This window comes from Stenella coeruleoalba (assembly GCF_951394435.1).
Source record: "Stenella coeruleoalba genome assembly, chromosome: 18".
Classification (NCBI taxonomy): Eukaryota; Metazoa; Chordata; class Mammalia; order Artiodactyla; family Delphinidae; genus Stenella; species Stenella coeruleoalba.
In genome coordinates this window covers 74,604,692-74,620,919 of record NC_137164.1, presented here as the reverse complement: position 1 = coordinate 74,620,919, position 16,228 = coordinate 74,604,692, and the positions used below count along the sequence as shown (strand labels likewise).

General features: G+C 41.8%; 1 protein-coding gene across 5 annotated transcripts in view; it reads right to left on the bottom strand.

Moving 5' to 3' along the window:
* MYO16 (myosin XVI) overlaps positions 1–16,228 on the bottom strand; it is a 641,507-nt gene that overhangs the window by 184,548 nt on the left and 440,731 nt on the right. For all 5 annotated transcript variants that reach the window (XM_079902787.1, XM_079902784.1, XM_079902785.1 and 2 more), the window contains 4 exons: positions 11,754–11,865; positions 8,593–8,710; positions 7,768–7,839; positions 5,145–5,286 (listed from right to left, as the gene is read on the bottom strand). In XM_079902787.1, coding sequence (XP_079758913.1) covers positions 5,145–5,286; positions 7,768–7,839; positions 8,593–8,710; positions 11,754–11,865 — 444 coding nt within the window. The remainder of the gene's footprint in view (positions 1–5,144; positions 5,287–7,767; positions 7,840–8,592; positions 8,711–11,753; positions 11,866–16,228) is intronic.

Genomic DNA, 16,228 nt, shown 5'->3' with positions numbered 1-16,228 from the left:
GGATGCGCCCAATGACTGCCACCATTGGAGAGGATTAATCCTCAAATTTTCAACTCAAAGAGTTAACCTGACGGACCTCATTTCCTTGCAAAAGATAAAACAAATTATACTTTTGTAAGAACCATTTATAACTATTTATGGCTACAATCTAGTCCTTTTAAAAAGTCATAGACGGCATCTGACTTTTTTTAAAAAGCCTTCTGGTTAAATAATTTAAGAAGAAAATAATCACACACACACACACACACACACACACACACCCTTGATTTGAATTTCAGGCTTTTTCATCCTGGGAAATACGAGATGGTACAGAAATCATGACAAATCCCCCTGCACAAAAAGCAAAAACAACCTATAGATGGAATTCGAAAACTGTCCTAAGATGCTAGGTAAAGTATTATAGGTGATCTATGCAAACGGTGTAGGTATAAACCATAATCCAGGAGGTATTTTTGATGGTTTGCCTGCAGTGCAGAGGACGATGCTCTATCTTCAGGCCCCTAGAGCTTCATAGAGTAAGATACTGACTTCCTGTCTCTAATGGATGAGATTCTTGACAAATTCTCAGTTAGAGCTGCAAATCTAATCCGCTGAAAATAATCTTAAAAAGATTAACATTCTTACTGTTATATTAGTGTAGTAAAAATTACGTTACTCGTCTATCAGGTGGTATCTCTGTAGGTTTTTAAAAATCACAGATTTTATCTAAAATTAAAAAGATAATTTTCTATTTAAGAAAAGGTCAACAACAAAGTAATTACAAAAAAAAAAAAATTTGACTTAAAAATCCTCAAGAACTACCAGGGGACTATGAACCACATAGGCGGTATTATTTCAGAATTTATTAACCTGTTTAATCAACAAATTGAGAAGTTAATACAGTCCAGGAACATTTATTTCTTTGAGGGGAGAGTCTATAAGTCCCCCAAATTATATGGAAAACTGTGTGTGAGTTTACGCCATTCATCAGATTCTCAAATTGGACTTCGACCTAAAAAAAGGTCCAAATACATTATAACATTCCGTAAGTACATTATTAAGTGCTACCTGATTGCATCAATGAGAAACAAATGGAAATCATAAGAAACTTGGATATCATTTCAATATAATATACAGCAAAACACTCTCTTCTGTTTAAAATCCTTGGAAATTCAACAAACGTGCATACACACCACTAACTGTTCATAACTAATAGTGTACAAACTGAATTCTCAGTAGAACAAATCTAAGGAGAATTCCCAAATGAAAACTTAAGCCGTAAATCCCCTTAACCCGGCTAATTCACCTTACATTCATTTCAGAGCATCAAAGTAGAGATCAGCCTTCTCTGCCATTCAGGAAGGCAGTATTTAGACCAGATACAGACTACCCAACAGATTAAACCAGGCTTCAGATTCTTCAAGGCTATCCTTACTTTTTCCCTACACAAAACATTTGTTGCCTCTAATTAAGAGTGAATAGCAAGTCTCGCCTATGAAGAAGTGTCATTTTTCTGCATATGAAACTGATGGTTCCGATCTTATTAGTGCAGATTCGCTACATGCATTCTGATGCATCTGATGCTGTCAGATGCTGGAGAGGACCGTGCTCGCCTGACACCCCGATAGGACCTTACATTCACATCCTACTGCACACGCACTTTTGTCTCATTTCAGAGAGTGAGTTGTCAGTTGTGAGACATCGGGCTCCACTATTAACATCTCCATCCTTTACGATGACTCAGCCAGACTGCTGTGGAACACCCGTGCCACGTGGCAATAAGTTGATGGAAATCTTGCTGGATGCCTAGGACATTCCATACTGACTTACAAAATCATTTTCTTATAATTAAACCATGTGAATTTAGAAACAGGATAAGATGCCAAAAATATCCGACTGATGATTTCAGGAATTAAATCACTGCATTGATATGTGAATCTTAAAACAAAACTACCCAGCAGTGTACATGCGTAGCGGCATTCGTATTCTTAAAGAACAAATTATTTCCTTTATCTGCTATTCTCCAAACAACCGAGATTACCGAAGCAACAGAAAACGAAGAGACTGGACTGTATCTAGGGTTTCTACCATGGCCTCCTTCTGCATTTTTTCTCAGTCCTCATTTCTCCACAGTAAATGGCCATAAACTGGGAAGCCTTCTCTCCAGCCACGACCACGAAGATTTTACCAGGCACTGTGAGGACAGCCTTGTGTGACCTCTTTTATCCTCACATAGTCCTGGAAACCAACCAAAGTTCTTGCAATCAGGTGCCGTCCAAAGGAACAGGCTTGGACACAGGAGAACTCAGGATAAAAATGAGTTGAAATTAATCGTAGGGTTTGGTATCTGAAGACAGTTGGAGAACTCTCCCAAAGTTTCTATAATTCATTGAAGCGGAATGTAATTAATCATAAATTACTAACATGTTTATGTTTAGCTCAACTAAAATATCAAAAGAATGTAATATAGTATAAGCATATGTAAGACCCCGAAGGCTCAGGGACAAACAAAAAAATCTCCACATGTATGCCTGAAACTCAGTTTACTTACTGGATTATATTTGCATGCCAAATTGTGCTCTCCAAAAATGTGGATTTCAGATCATTCAGCCATCAATGAATAAATGAATGAATGAATGAATAAAGTATATCTCCAATACCCCTCGAGCGAGTTACCTCCTAAACTTCATCTATTTATAACCTTCAGTCTACTTATTGTTAGGGTGCTTCTATGATAAAAAGGGGATTGTTCGGTAGGTTATATTCTCAGGTGTCCCCGTATATATACACCATTGCAGTCAGAACTCATGATGAAAATGAGTTAAAATAAACTGTAGGTTTCTGTGTCTGAAGACATTTGGAGACGCCTCCCGAAGCTTCCACAACCCCTCTGCCTGTCCAAGACTCTCTTAACTTACAGGTGCCTCCGAAATAGGCAAGTTTACACCAAAAATCTACTGAAGATCTCGATTCAGGAAAAATAGTAATTTCAAATTTAACACTGATAATTCAATCCTGGGAATGTAAGTGCAGCAATTGTGAAACAGGTCCTATTTTAGGAGATGCAAAAATTATTTATCATTTGAACATTTTTAAGTTATTATTATTCGCTACACCTTAGTAAGAATCTCTATCTCATTTCACAATCACAAGGATGATAAACCTGTTTGGAAACTAGGTAGAAGAAGTAGAATTTTCTTTAATGTATAACATTATTTATATTGTACCTATTTTGCTATAATCCAGGAAATGAACCCAGCATTCCAAGAACAAACATGTCATCTGCTTAAATTTCACTTGTCTTCCCTTTATACCTTGTTAGAGTAGATCCTATTTATGTTTATTCTCTCTTGCAAATTTTACAAAAATTACCTACTGTGAAAAATATTTCCCATCAACATCGAGCGTGCCTGCCCATGTTAACCACAGGAATATATATATATTTTAATATAATCTTTTCTAACACAATTATAAAATTTCCAAAAGAAATTGGGGATTCATAAACAATAAAAGCCTATTCTAAGTTTATCCAAATGTTGAGACTTCTCTGTGACTTAGGAAATGGGTCCGTAAATCTGCAAATCTTTAAGCTTTCCATGAATTTCCGTGAATTAGAAATACTGCAAACATAACCTTTCTTTGCATTATTTTTGGATTTAAATTCAGGTTTGGGTGACCCATGGGAGAAATAGAGAAGAAAACATGGGAGTTATGACTCAAATGAGAAAACTGTCTTTTAGGAGTTAAACTTACGATACATTAATTCACCTCTAATTTTCCAATAATCCTTGTCCTTATTCATTTGCCTAGTAGAGAATCATAAAGACAAGACTCATATCATAAATTTGCACACTGACACAATATTCCCACTGAAAGGGAAGTAATGTGTTTTCCAAGGTTTATGTTTTCATTTTCTCTGTGTGCAGTCAAAAATCTTGACTCTGTATAAGTTTTTTCATTTATATAATTTAAGGCTCTGTAAGATTTAAATGTCAAATGGAAATTTTCTAAAAGTTTTTATGTGCAGCTGGATTTATTTGTTAATTTTTTCAATGTCAACTTCAGCAGAGCTGCCAATGATTTTATACAAGATTAATTTGGTAGTCTTAGCCGACTAGTACTGTTCTGTGAATAATCTTCATATTTAAAGGGAAATCACAAATTGAGAGTAAGAAATAATAAAATCCAGAATCCTCACCACATCCAATATCAATGTATATCTGCTGAAACATAGGTAACGCTATAGCGACCCTCAAGTCACAGGCTATATACTGAACATGCTGATCAATGAGCAGTGGATTTTTTAATGTGTATATTTTAATGAGAATTTAGTACGCCTTTGTCCTTGAAATCTTCTGAGATATCTGTATTTATTTAAGAACTTTCCCATTAATACGTATTAGTCCTAATGTTTTCCAAGTAACCTCTAAAAGGAGCCGTTTTCAGGAATTTGGTGACGTCTGTTTGGACAACAAAGAAATCCTCAAGAGGTTTCATTCAAAGACCAGCATACGTGTAAAGACTCCTGGATGCAGTTTTGCTCCCAATGGCCTGCCCTGCCCAAGGTCATTACTGGAGACAAGAATACTAACAAAGTTTTCCACTGACAAGATGCCAAGAAGATCTATCATTTTTAGATGATCAAACAGCCCTGAAACACTACTCCTTAAAGATGACTAAGGCCAGGAGTCAAGATGGTTACCATAGAGACGCTTTATCAAATAATCCACAAAACAAGTGAAGAAAACAGGAGGAATTGCCGAGCTGAAACACATCATCAAATTGTTTCTGGAGAGACATGGGCTTCTCAACGGACTGAAGTGCTTTAGATATTCTTGAACTGTCTTCTTCCCAGATTTATACATTTTTTATACTTCCTGGTGATTAAAAGGCCATAGATGCCTTCAGTCCAGAGAGAATGCATTTGCGTCTCTATGCACGAGGGATGATTTGATTAATTTATCCAGGGCTGTGCGTATGGGCAGAGGGGGCTTGAATCCCTTAAAATTAGTCAGTCAAATCCTTGAAGTAAAGTCATCGCGCTAAAATGAAATGTTTTAATGATAGTTTAACCTCTGGGTGACACTGGATTATGAAGCATCTTTAAGAGCGAGCCTAGTTAAGTCGCTATTGTGGGAATCACCGCAATCGTCCATCACACCTACCTGCTGGGCTCCTCTTGACTGTGAAGGTAACAGTTCACCGTATTCACCAAAAAGCTGAACAGACGACTATACAGGGACTTGGCCAGGAGGTCCCGGTAAAACTCAGCCATCTCCACGGTGTGTCGCCGTGTGATCATCTCTCCTGGGAGAGCAGGAAGGGGAGGAGGCATGAGCACAAGACTTTCCCTTGTTCAGAAGCCACCAAGCTGTGTCCTCCTAGTTATCCCTCCACATCCACGTGCAACAGAAGATGTTCAAAAACATATTATGACTCTAATAAACAAAGCCTCTGCCGGTGATTACGAAAACACATTTCTCTAAAGTGAGTGCCGTGCACACTTCGATCTTGTTTGCTGCAAATGTTGACCACAGCTTTTGGCCACAGCCTGGAGGGGCAGGCTGCATCATCTCCCTTCAGTGAGGGAACCGACTCTGTGCAGGGCCCTCTTAACAAGCTTTCTGATGACGGCTCACTGCATTGGATACGGAGTCCTCTTCAAGGACTGGAAAATTAGTTATATTTTCAATATTTTCAAAGAAGTGATCCTGCTAACCAAAGTGGGGGTCAGGAGGTTGAGAGGAAGATCGGGCCTTAAGGTAGAAATTTCTATGTTATTCTCAAAGAGCTGGTGATTGAAATCTTGAGTGATAACCTTTTGAGTGGCGAATAGACTAGAGAAGAAACCAAGAAAAAGATAAGTAAAGATGATTTGGGATTGAGGCTAGGCCAGCACTTATGCTGGAGAGTTGAGAGGGAGTGAGCATCTAGTTCACATTCTATGGCTTCGGCCAACCTGGGTACCACTGCAACTCAACCCACAGGGAGTCCGGTAATAGGATGCTGACCATGGGAAATGAGGACTTAGTGAGCTGTCAATCAACAGAGGCACAGGTAAAGGAGAACCGCCTCTGAGGCAAGCTGAGATCAAACAAACAAATGAACAAAAAAGCACCAGCAGGTCGTGAAGAGTCAAGCGGCCATGAGTTCAATGCCGCTGAGACGGAACCTCACGAAGTGGTGGTGAAAGCAGGTGTCACTTGTGATGTTATAGGATGGAGGTCTCTAGAGCCAACGTGACGGTGGGGTTCTCACCCACATGGCTGGGGAGTAAGGAGGGAGGCCTCGATATATTAAATTACAGATATTAATGGGGAGTTCAATGTTTCTTTAAAAAGTCATGAGGGGGCCGGGAGAGGGATGGGTTGGGAGTTTGGGGTTAGCAGATGCAAGTTATTACATATAGGATGGATAAACAACGAGGTCCTACTGTAGAGCACAGGGAACTATATTCAATGTCCTGGGATAAACCATAATGGAAAAGAATATGAAAAAGAATATATATATATAGGTATAACTGAATCACTTTGCTGTACAGCAGAAATTAACACAACAGTGTAAACCAACTCTACTTCAATTAAAAAAAAAAAAAAAAAAAGCCGTGAGGAAGAATAATGCCTTTGGAGAACTTCAAGAAAGTGTATTTCCAGATGCAAGGTCACTGGCGGGAAAACGGCTGAGGATGAAGCATAAAAGTGAGGTTTGGCCCCAATAATAAAGGCCTCTCAGGACCTCCGAAAGGGATGATATTTACTCTAAAGGAGTGGGCGCATCCTTTCAAGGCTGTCATCCATGGATGAAAATCATATTTGCATCTCAGAAAGCTTATTCCTGAAGCAGTGCGGAAGGAAGGTAGAGTGAGATAAGGCCAGGTGGAAGACTGATCAGATTCTCTTGCCATCATCTGAGAAAGACAGTTTAAGGGAGTGGGGATGAAAGTGAAGGGACGAGAGTGACAGTGGGAAGTATTTATGGGGTAGAACTGGCTTGTGGCTGATCTACTCAGTGGAGAAGGAGGAGGACGAAGTGCCAGGAATGGCTTTTGGGTAACTCAGTGGATAATGGGGAGATCCATAAAGCTTGGGAACGTGGAAGGGGAACTCTAGGGATGAGGCAGAATTTGCAAGCCACATGCCAAAGTATCTGCAAGTAGGGCCACTGGGAACAGAGGTAAGAATAGCAGTGATTTTGAGAATAAACAATATCAGACGGACGCTGAGTCCTCAAAATTACAATGAAGAGGCAGCTTGGTGAGGTGATGACTTGTAGTGGATGAGTGAAGAGCATTTAGGAAAGGCACCCTCTTGCCACTGAGTGGAGATCCTACAGCACAGAGATTCATCTCGGGAGTCAGATGGCATTAGAGTCTGATTCCAAGCATGCCATTTACTGGTGATTTCATGTCCAAAGTTATCTAGCCTCTTTGAATCTCAGTTTTCTCATTCATTAAAATGGAAATAGTTAAGCCCACCCCTTAGCAATTTGGAAGAACTAAAAATTCCAACATTTATAGCACCTGCCACAATGCCCTCCAGTTCGTAAGTGCCCAGTAAATGGCAGCTCTCATCCTGACGGACGAGCAAGAGGGAAAAGGATGCTCTTCACAGCCTGGCACCGCACACACTAACGCATCCCATGTTCCAACTGAATAAATCCTCTTGGATTGATGACTCTATTTGTCTAAAATGAGTCACTAGCTGAAAAAGGTGACCAGCTCATCAGAATGGCCTCTCAGCAGTGTAAAGATTTTCACAGAGGTGAAAGGCAAAGTACAGAGAAACTTACCCTTAAAATATTGGATATCAGTTGTTAAAGCAGATGCCAGTTCATCCGTTGATACTTGCAACATTCCAGCCACTAAACGAAAGCATAAAGTTAATACGTATTTTTGACAGCGAGAACATGGCATTTTATAATTGAGGAGTTTGTATAGACCCATTAGAAAATGTGTGCCTTAAAGAAACCAAACTACCACTGCAATTGGCAAATTCAGCTAGAGAAACAGTGGCTTAGAGGAATGGAAACGTTAATGAGTTCTCAGGGCTCCTGCATTAAATCACTGCAGGATTCTTTCCCTCCTGCCCTCACAAATGGCCCTGAATGCTTTTTCCCAATTCCTGGTTAAATTACTTCGATATGAGGCAAAGATAATGCTGGTCACGACAACCTGTGGCTTTAAGGCGTTTTGAAAAAACCTGGGAGTGACTGACAAGGTAATTTCAAGGGAGAGAGGTTTGTGACAAAATCTTTAAAGGGAAGTAACTGTGTTCTGTTTAAATGTTCAGCTAATAACATGCTCCCCAAATATACGGGATGGCACGGGGCGGGGCGGAGAATACTTAGAACGATATAAATAAACCCAATTATGTGCCGAAGCACCACCGCTGTTACTGTGACACAAACGTACATCTTAGTCATTCACATAACCAGAAAGAAGAAAGAAGAAGAAAGAGGATACAGTTCTTTTTTTCCCCTCCGCCGCCCTCACTGAATCCCACTCCAGCAAAAAAGGGTTGATTCCACCTGACTTTTCTGTACTGTGTCGCCATCCACTGGCCAGTCTGCAAAGCTGCACATCGATGAGGTTACTGCTAGATCTGTCCCACTGACCTTGTTCCAGAAGCTGGAGGTCAGACACAAAGGCGGAGTCGGCCTCGGTCAGAGCAGTGAACCGGATGTCTCCAAGGTGTAACGTGGCCGCTAGAATCACACACACGTTCTCCACCTCCTACACGGTTGAGAAATAGAGGAGATGAGCGGCGCCGCTCAGAAGAAAGATTCAAAGACCAATCCTTTGAAAAACCTCCAAGTAGGTTTAAGAAATGATGTGCGTGCTATGGGGGGGCTGTGATTTTTCAGACCCAGAATGTCCCGTTAGGGAACTACCAATCTCTAGCTCAGAATCAAAATCGGGAAACTCAGTGTTCCTTCTGCAGCCGACTTCTCTGTTCCTTAAACGAGAGACAGTGAGGACGTGATGTGTTCTGATATAAATGAATGGTTTCCGGATAAGTATCAGGATGAAGCATGCATGGTTGTGTAACCATGGTCTGACTGGCTGGACATCACTTATAGGGTCGGACTTCACACGTGTCCCCCCAGGGCTGGCAGAACTGTTACCGGAGGCTTAGCCGACTTCAGGGTCACGTGGCTGCTTCCCCAGAGAGCATCAGAGTCCATCCCTTAGTTCTCTGTTTTGAAATAAACTGCTATTATGCTTACAGAATTTTTCATTTCTGCTGGAAAATTAATGGAGGTCTGATGAAAACATCCATGGCGAAATAAACAAAATGCTAGTTTTTAAAGGTATTTTAAGGAAAACTCAGAAAAAAATGGACGTTAGCAGGAAGGATGAGAGTGTTTGCTGAAAGAATATCCGAGAACCTGGAACGCTGCATAAAGAAAGAAATTAGACCTCAGATTTGGCTTTGGACAGTCAGTTGGGGGTAAGAATAAAAAGTCAAGGAAAAGCTGTAAGTTAAAAGGTACTTCCCCAGAATCACAACTATTTATTGTTATGCTATCAATAGCAAAAGTGGTTAAGCCTCATTTAGGGCAACTGACATAATCTTTTAAATTCCCAGTTTCCGCATTTGTAATTTGGGAAGAAAAGCTCCCGTCTGTGGAAGTTTTTCTAAGAACAATTCTCATTTGCTTTATAAATACACAGTTGACACAATATGGTCATTGGGACTTCTATGAATTTCCTCCAGAACTTTTAGTTTTCAGGACAAGGTAGTTTTATGACCTTAAAATGAGAGCACTGAAAAGGATAATCTGTTATCAGGTATAACACTCTATGTTTGTGGCATTACTTAGAAATGTTTTTGGTAACCTCCACATCACAAACTAGTGTCTCTAATTGTATTTACTTGTGCTTGTCTGAATAACATTTTCCGAGCATCTTAAGCTACTTGACACCTCCCTCTTCCCCTTTTTTTAAAAAATAAATCCAGTAACTCCTCTTTAAATGTCCCAGTGCCCTAGGAGAGAGGTACTTCTGGATACAGACAGCAAGACTTCGCTGTGTCCTCAAGTATCATCCAGTTCAGTGAAGTAGGCAGAGCTATGAAAAGTAGCCCGAACACGGATTACAGTGTGGTGGTGCCACGACAGAGGCAGGTGGAGATAAGCTGCTCAGGGGGCAGGGGCAGGGGCTGCTTCTCTGTGTCCGCGATGGAAGACGAGCGGAGGTTCCTTTGTGGTCAGATCTCCTAGGACCACAGTCATAAACTTTGATTCAAGGGTCTTGCCAGCCCAGAAGTACCTTCCTCGCAATCTTATGGGACATGATCTTTTCCTCCTGTGTGGACCAAGTTGTCACCGTCCCAGTCACCCCAAAGGATCAAGATGAAGTGATTACCTTCACATCGTTTGCTTAACTGCACACAGTTCTTTCACCAAAAAACTTAAAATTCCCTACTCACTGCCTTAGGTGGAAGGTATAATTTGCTTGCCCTGCCTCTGAGGATCCATCATGGAGTTTTAAAGCCCCGTTTCCAAGCAACTGATCTTTTGGTGGAATGGTTCCTTACCCATGTCTATACCCCAGTTTCCCATAAGGAAGCAGAGATCTCAGACACTTAGGAAGGGAGAAACAATAAGAAAAGAGCACAACAGTAGCGAGTGCAAAGACAGAGGAGTACAAACGGGTAGGAGTTAGGGAAAGACAGTAATACAGAGATTGGATGAGCAGAGCAACAAAGAACGAAGTACCATATGATCACACGTTCCTAGAACCCCATCCAGTCTCTGAATGGGTGAGGCCGGGGTGAAGGCCCCGAGCTAATTCATTGAGGGTGAGTCCCCACCTCCTTACCCTCTCCTTTTCGCCAACTTCGCACCCCTTCCACCCACTCCCTGCCCCATGAGCCATGTGGACAAGGGAAAAGACAAAGACCCAAATCAATCAACTACCTGGTTTAAGGAAAAAAAAAAAAAAACATATTTAGATCTGTGACTAAAACTGGGCTCACGAGCTACGGGCATACCAAAGTGACCCCCACACGACCTTACACTGATCGCTAACGAGGGATTGGCTGTCATTCAGATTGACGCCACGTTGAATGAGGGGACACAGAGAGGATGTGTGATGGAAAGAGACTGGTGGGAATTTGAGAGGTCTCGGGCTTAGGTCATTTCCTATCTCTTATTCTCTAGACCTGCGCCGTTCAATTCAGGAGCCACGAACCACACAAGACTGTTTCAATTTCAAGGAATCAGAGCTAAGAAAAATTAAAACTCCATTTCCCCGGTCCCACGTGGCCAGTGGCTGCCATATCGTACGGCACAGACCTGGGGCATTTCCAGAATCACAGACATTTCCACCGCACAGCAGCGGGTTTAAACCCTTTACGTAGTACTTTTCAGCTTTGTAATGCTGGCAGGTGTTTGGTAATTCTTTAAGAATGAAAAAACTAAATCATGTTGTTGAAGAAGAGAGTTTAATAAGGTGATCAGATTACTTGTCAAAGTGATTCTTGGCAGTAAACGGTCCCCAGGATCTGCCAGTCTTCTCTGAGTCAAAGCAAAGTTCTTTGATGTGTTTTGCTCACATGGTTCCAATGGGCAAAGGTCTCCACCACCTCCTTGAAGACGGCAGTCCATCCTCTGCCTGTCTCCAGGGCACCTGTGCCCTGAGCGTACCCTTGTTTATGTCTATCCCGCCCTAGCATGCGAACTCCAGGAGCACAGAAGTGTTTTGAATGAATGATTTTTATAAATTAGTAGAGGGCTGATTTTCTCAGTGTAATATTTATGGCATGACTCACCAAGTTACTGAAGCCAATTACATTCAGGGCTTGTTTCCAAACAGCAAATTTCTCCCTGTTCAGAGAATGCTCTGCTGTTGATACTTCTTCTCGAAGGGTCTTGCTCAAATACCTGTGAGGGGGAAAAGCACAGAGCTTCATGGCTAGGTGCGTGGTCAAACCCCAGTGGTTAAAAGTCACTTCAGCCATATTTGGTCTCCAGGGTAACGGAAGTCACCTGGACGTTGTGTCCCCATGTGTTCACAAGGCTTTGGTCCACGCTAGCACATGATGTTTCCGGAAGGAAGAAAAGTTCTTGCTGTACCAGAACGTATTCACACTGTCTTACTTAGTTCTCCCTTGAGCTGCACCCTTTCCCGGAGAAGGTCACAAGTGTTCTGTGTATTTCATATAGAAATTCAGCAGGTTCTATTGTATGCTTTGTAATTAATATCTGTAGTCAGGATTTTAAATTTAGAGCCACTTGTTCTTTCTTTTTGTCAATATCTTTTAATTACGAAATGGTTGATGAATGCATTGATTTATTCCTTTCATTCAATAAACGCAAAGGAATCACGTACCAAATACACGATACTAGCAGCTGAGGATAGAAGGATCAGGAAGTCATCGTGGAGTCTCAAGAGCAAAGATAGTGTATCCGTGGGCAGAGGCAAGGGAAGACACAGCTGTGACGCAGCGTGGAAGCAGGATAACAGCGATGAACTTGGCCTGATTTTGAGAGTGTAAGAAGGGGACAAGGAGGAAAGCTAGGGGCGGGGAGGAGGCTTCGGTTCCAAGAGTGACACCTGAGTAAGGTTTTCCCAAGCAAATCCAAGACTCAAGGGTGTCCCTGGAATAATCAGCAACACCTACAAAGGCACAGAGGCTGGAGCACGCGTGACGTACGTGGGGAACTCGCGTAGGTCAGCCAAATCCGAGCCTCTAGTGAGAGGGGCCGTGGGTGATGAGGTCGGACAAGTAGCCAGAGTCGTGTGTATCTTGCAGAAGAGTTTCCATGATGTCTTGGAAGGGATGGGCTGTCCCGAAGTTCTTGAAACAAAGAACAGGTATGAGCAGATTGGAGTTTCAGAAAGAATATTCTCGTAGCCCAGGGAGATTCCCTGGAAAGAGATGAGCCAACTGAAGAAGCCAGTGGACCCAGTGAGAGACCAGCAGGGAAGAGAGGCAGAGGAGATGGAGAGGCAGATGGCTGGGAGGAGGGGCCTGGCTGGTCACAGGGGAGGAGAAAAGAGAGGCGTCAAGAACGCTTTGCAAGATTCCGTCTGGGGAAGCGGGGTGTATGGGGGCCTCATTCATCCAGAGAGGCGTCCCAAGAGGAGGAGTGTGCTTTTGAGAAAGGTTGTATTTTACCACAGTCGTGTTCACTTTGAACAGCTTGCTGAAGTTCAAGCGGTGTTCCAAGAAATAATTGGCTATAAGGATCTGAAATTCAGAAAAGACTAGAAAATAAGGTCTGGAAGTCATCAACATGCAGATGACTAAACCATGGAAGTGGATGAGCTCCCCAGAAAGGAGACGCCAACATTTTAGGGATGAAGAAAGAATTAACAGCAAGGAGACCACAGGAGCGAGGGACAGGATGGTGTGGGCTAGAAGCACACTCCGTCGGTGTGGATGTGGGGTCTGGGAGGACTTCTTTGTCCTTGACCGTGGCTGGGAGGGGTCTAAATGAAACAGCCCCGTGGAATAGGTGGGGACTGCGAAGACTTCAGGAGCTTATAAGCTGAGGCAGAAGCACATGAAGACTGGAAAAAACTTTAAAAGCAACGGAGAAGGAAGTTGCAGAGGAAGGAAGAGGGTTTGGACTCGGAGCACAGTGGAGGGACACTGCCTTCTCCACGTTTGGGTCAGGGGACTAATATGGTCCAATGGCCAGAAGCATCTCAGGGAGTGGGGGAACCACTGCTTGTGGCTTCGGTTTTTTAGGAGATAAAGTAGTTGAGGTTTAGATGACGAGGCAAAGTGGCCTTGAGGAAGGTCATGAGAATCTAGGACACTGGCTGTGGAGAAGGGACATCACTGCCAAGCAGGGGGACACAGGAGGTTTAGCTGATGCAGCCGAGGACCAAGGGGGAGCTGAGGACCAGCTCCTGGGGGCTTTCTCTTTCCCCAGAGGATGAGTGAGCTGGGGTTTGGGGCCATGGAACAAAAGGTAAAGGTCAAGGGCAACCACATTAGCAAGGGGTTGGGTTAGGATGGTCAGAGCCATCTTGCCTAAAATTCACAAAATTCTAGTGACTAAAACGTCTTAATGACAAGCAGTTCTAATGACTCTTAATTTTTCTTGTTCTCACAGCACTTTTCCATCCATCTTCCTGGTGTCATCTTTTCTTTCCCACTTGTTGATCACAACATAGGTTAGAATTCCATTCAGAGTGGCCACTTGACATCTTGCAAAGAATAATTAGCTCCTGGTAACATTACAAAGTCAAATATGCAAAACACCATGGTTCCTTTTCACATTCTTAAAGTTAATCAATTAACAAGCTCCACCTATGGGGAACTCAAATCTTTCTTTAAACCTCAGCATATGGTGGGAATTTACAGCAGCTCTGACCTGCTCCCGTGAAGCAGTGTGAATGTAACAGTAAAATTCTGGGCAGAAGGAGCAATGGGAAGTTAATCTGGGCAATTTAGACAGGGCTATTAAGTCTGTAATGGCTCAGGAGAAACCCAATCAAAGTAGGGGATTTTAGAGGGCAGTTGGCCTGATGGCAGGAATGATGCTTTAAGATTCACTGTATTTTCCTCTGTAATCAGAAAACTTGTTGGTATGAGGATGATCCAAAAAAACACAGACCTCAATGTCTCCTATGCAAATTTTACATTTCTCCCACTATTCAGTAATGTGTAGGCTGATTTCACTAGAAATATAGGTCTTACTGATCAGCAAAACTGTATCTTAAAGTGGGAAAATTAGTACCAGAAAAAACTAAACGTTTACTTTCTGGAGATGAAAAGTGCTTGTTTTCCCTCTGAAATAAATCACCTAATAGTGAAACCACACACAGGACAAAGTAATCCTAGAGAAATAGGCCTAGTAAAATATTACAACCAAGAATCTGAGACAGAGGTGAGTTCTATTTGACCCTTTCTGATGACATTTTAAACTTTTATCTTAGTATCTATAAAACGGAGTAAAAACAGATTAAAAGTGAAGTAAAATCTCCATTTCTAGTTCCTGAGGATTTTCTGATAATTAAATAAGGATGTGCTTTCTATATTCAGGTTGCAATGTGCGTGCAGAACTAGAGCACTTCCTGGGAAAAATACATCTTGCATATGTGGGGAGCTTTAGTCAATGTGCTCTGTCATTAACAAATCTCTGAATCAGATAAATAACTAAGCCAAATGAAATAAGGACCATTTTGAGAAATCATAACACATGCTATTAACAATGTAGAATTGTTTAAACTATAAAATACGCTTGTCTGTTCTGAGATAAAAGGAGTAAATAGATAGAAGAAAAAGTTCATAGCTCTCACTTTTTGATTATTTTTTCCCATTGTGAATCACTCGAAGGTTTACAGTCACACGTGCATTTCCACGTTTTTAACACTTGAAAATTGGTAAGAATGACTGTGGGCCGTGGTTTATAGACATCCCTGTAGACTAGCCATGCTCCGCTGATGTTTCCCCCCTAACCTCAACAAAGTGGTCGAAACCCACCGAGGTGAATCTGTACCAGTGTTTCATCTGACAGTTTCCAACTATGTCACCTGTTAATTAATGGTTCCACAATTCCCAGTATTCAAATCTTAGAACTCAATATTCAATGTCTTTTATATTAGCTTTCATGTCTCAAAATCATACACTTATAGCTCAAACAATCTGTTTTTTTTCTTTATCATCTCCTTTTAACTCATACATAACTCGGAACAGTAACGTTTGGCCACGTACAGATAATCTCCCAGTGTCCACAGCCAGAAACATCAGAGACTTAGCATTTGTGGAACCAAGAATCGTTGCTGTTTTGTTTTCAAAAGATTTGACACATCAAGGGAATGCCCCGGATGTTGTTTCCACCATGGAGTAGAAGACTGTAACGAACAGGCTGTAGCATGTTAAAAATCACAGACGGATTAATGCTGTTTGACTAATTCTACTCAAAGGGAAAGGTGGTGAGAACTGAGAACGTGTCAAACGCTCCACTGGATGTTTTAGAAGCACGTCCCAGTTAATGGTCACGTGGATCCTGAAAAGCAGAGCTATCATTGTGCCCATTTAAGCTACAAGGGAACTGAAGCTTGTTTAAGATTTCCAAGCCGGGAATTGGCCAAGGGACACACGCTCCATCCTGACCCCTCTGGGCCTCTCAGCTCAGTCACAAGTCTCCCGCAGAGGGATGGGAGGAGGAAGAAAATTGCATAGCATCACAAGGCATCTTCCTCAAGTTAAAATTTTGCTTAAAAATGCAGGGGGAAGGTAAATAACAAGTGGAATTATTATTATACATGGATGTGTTTTAAATAGAA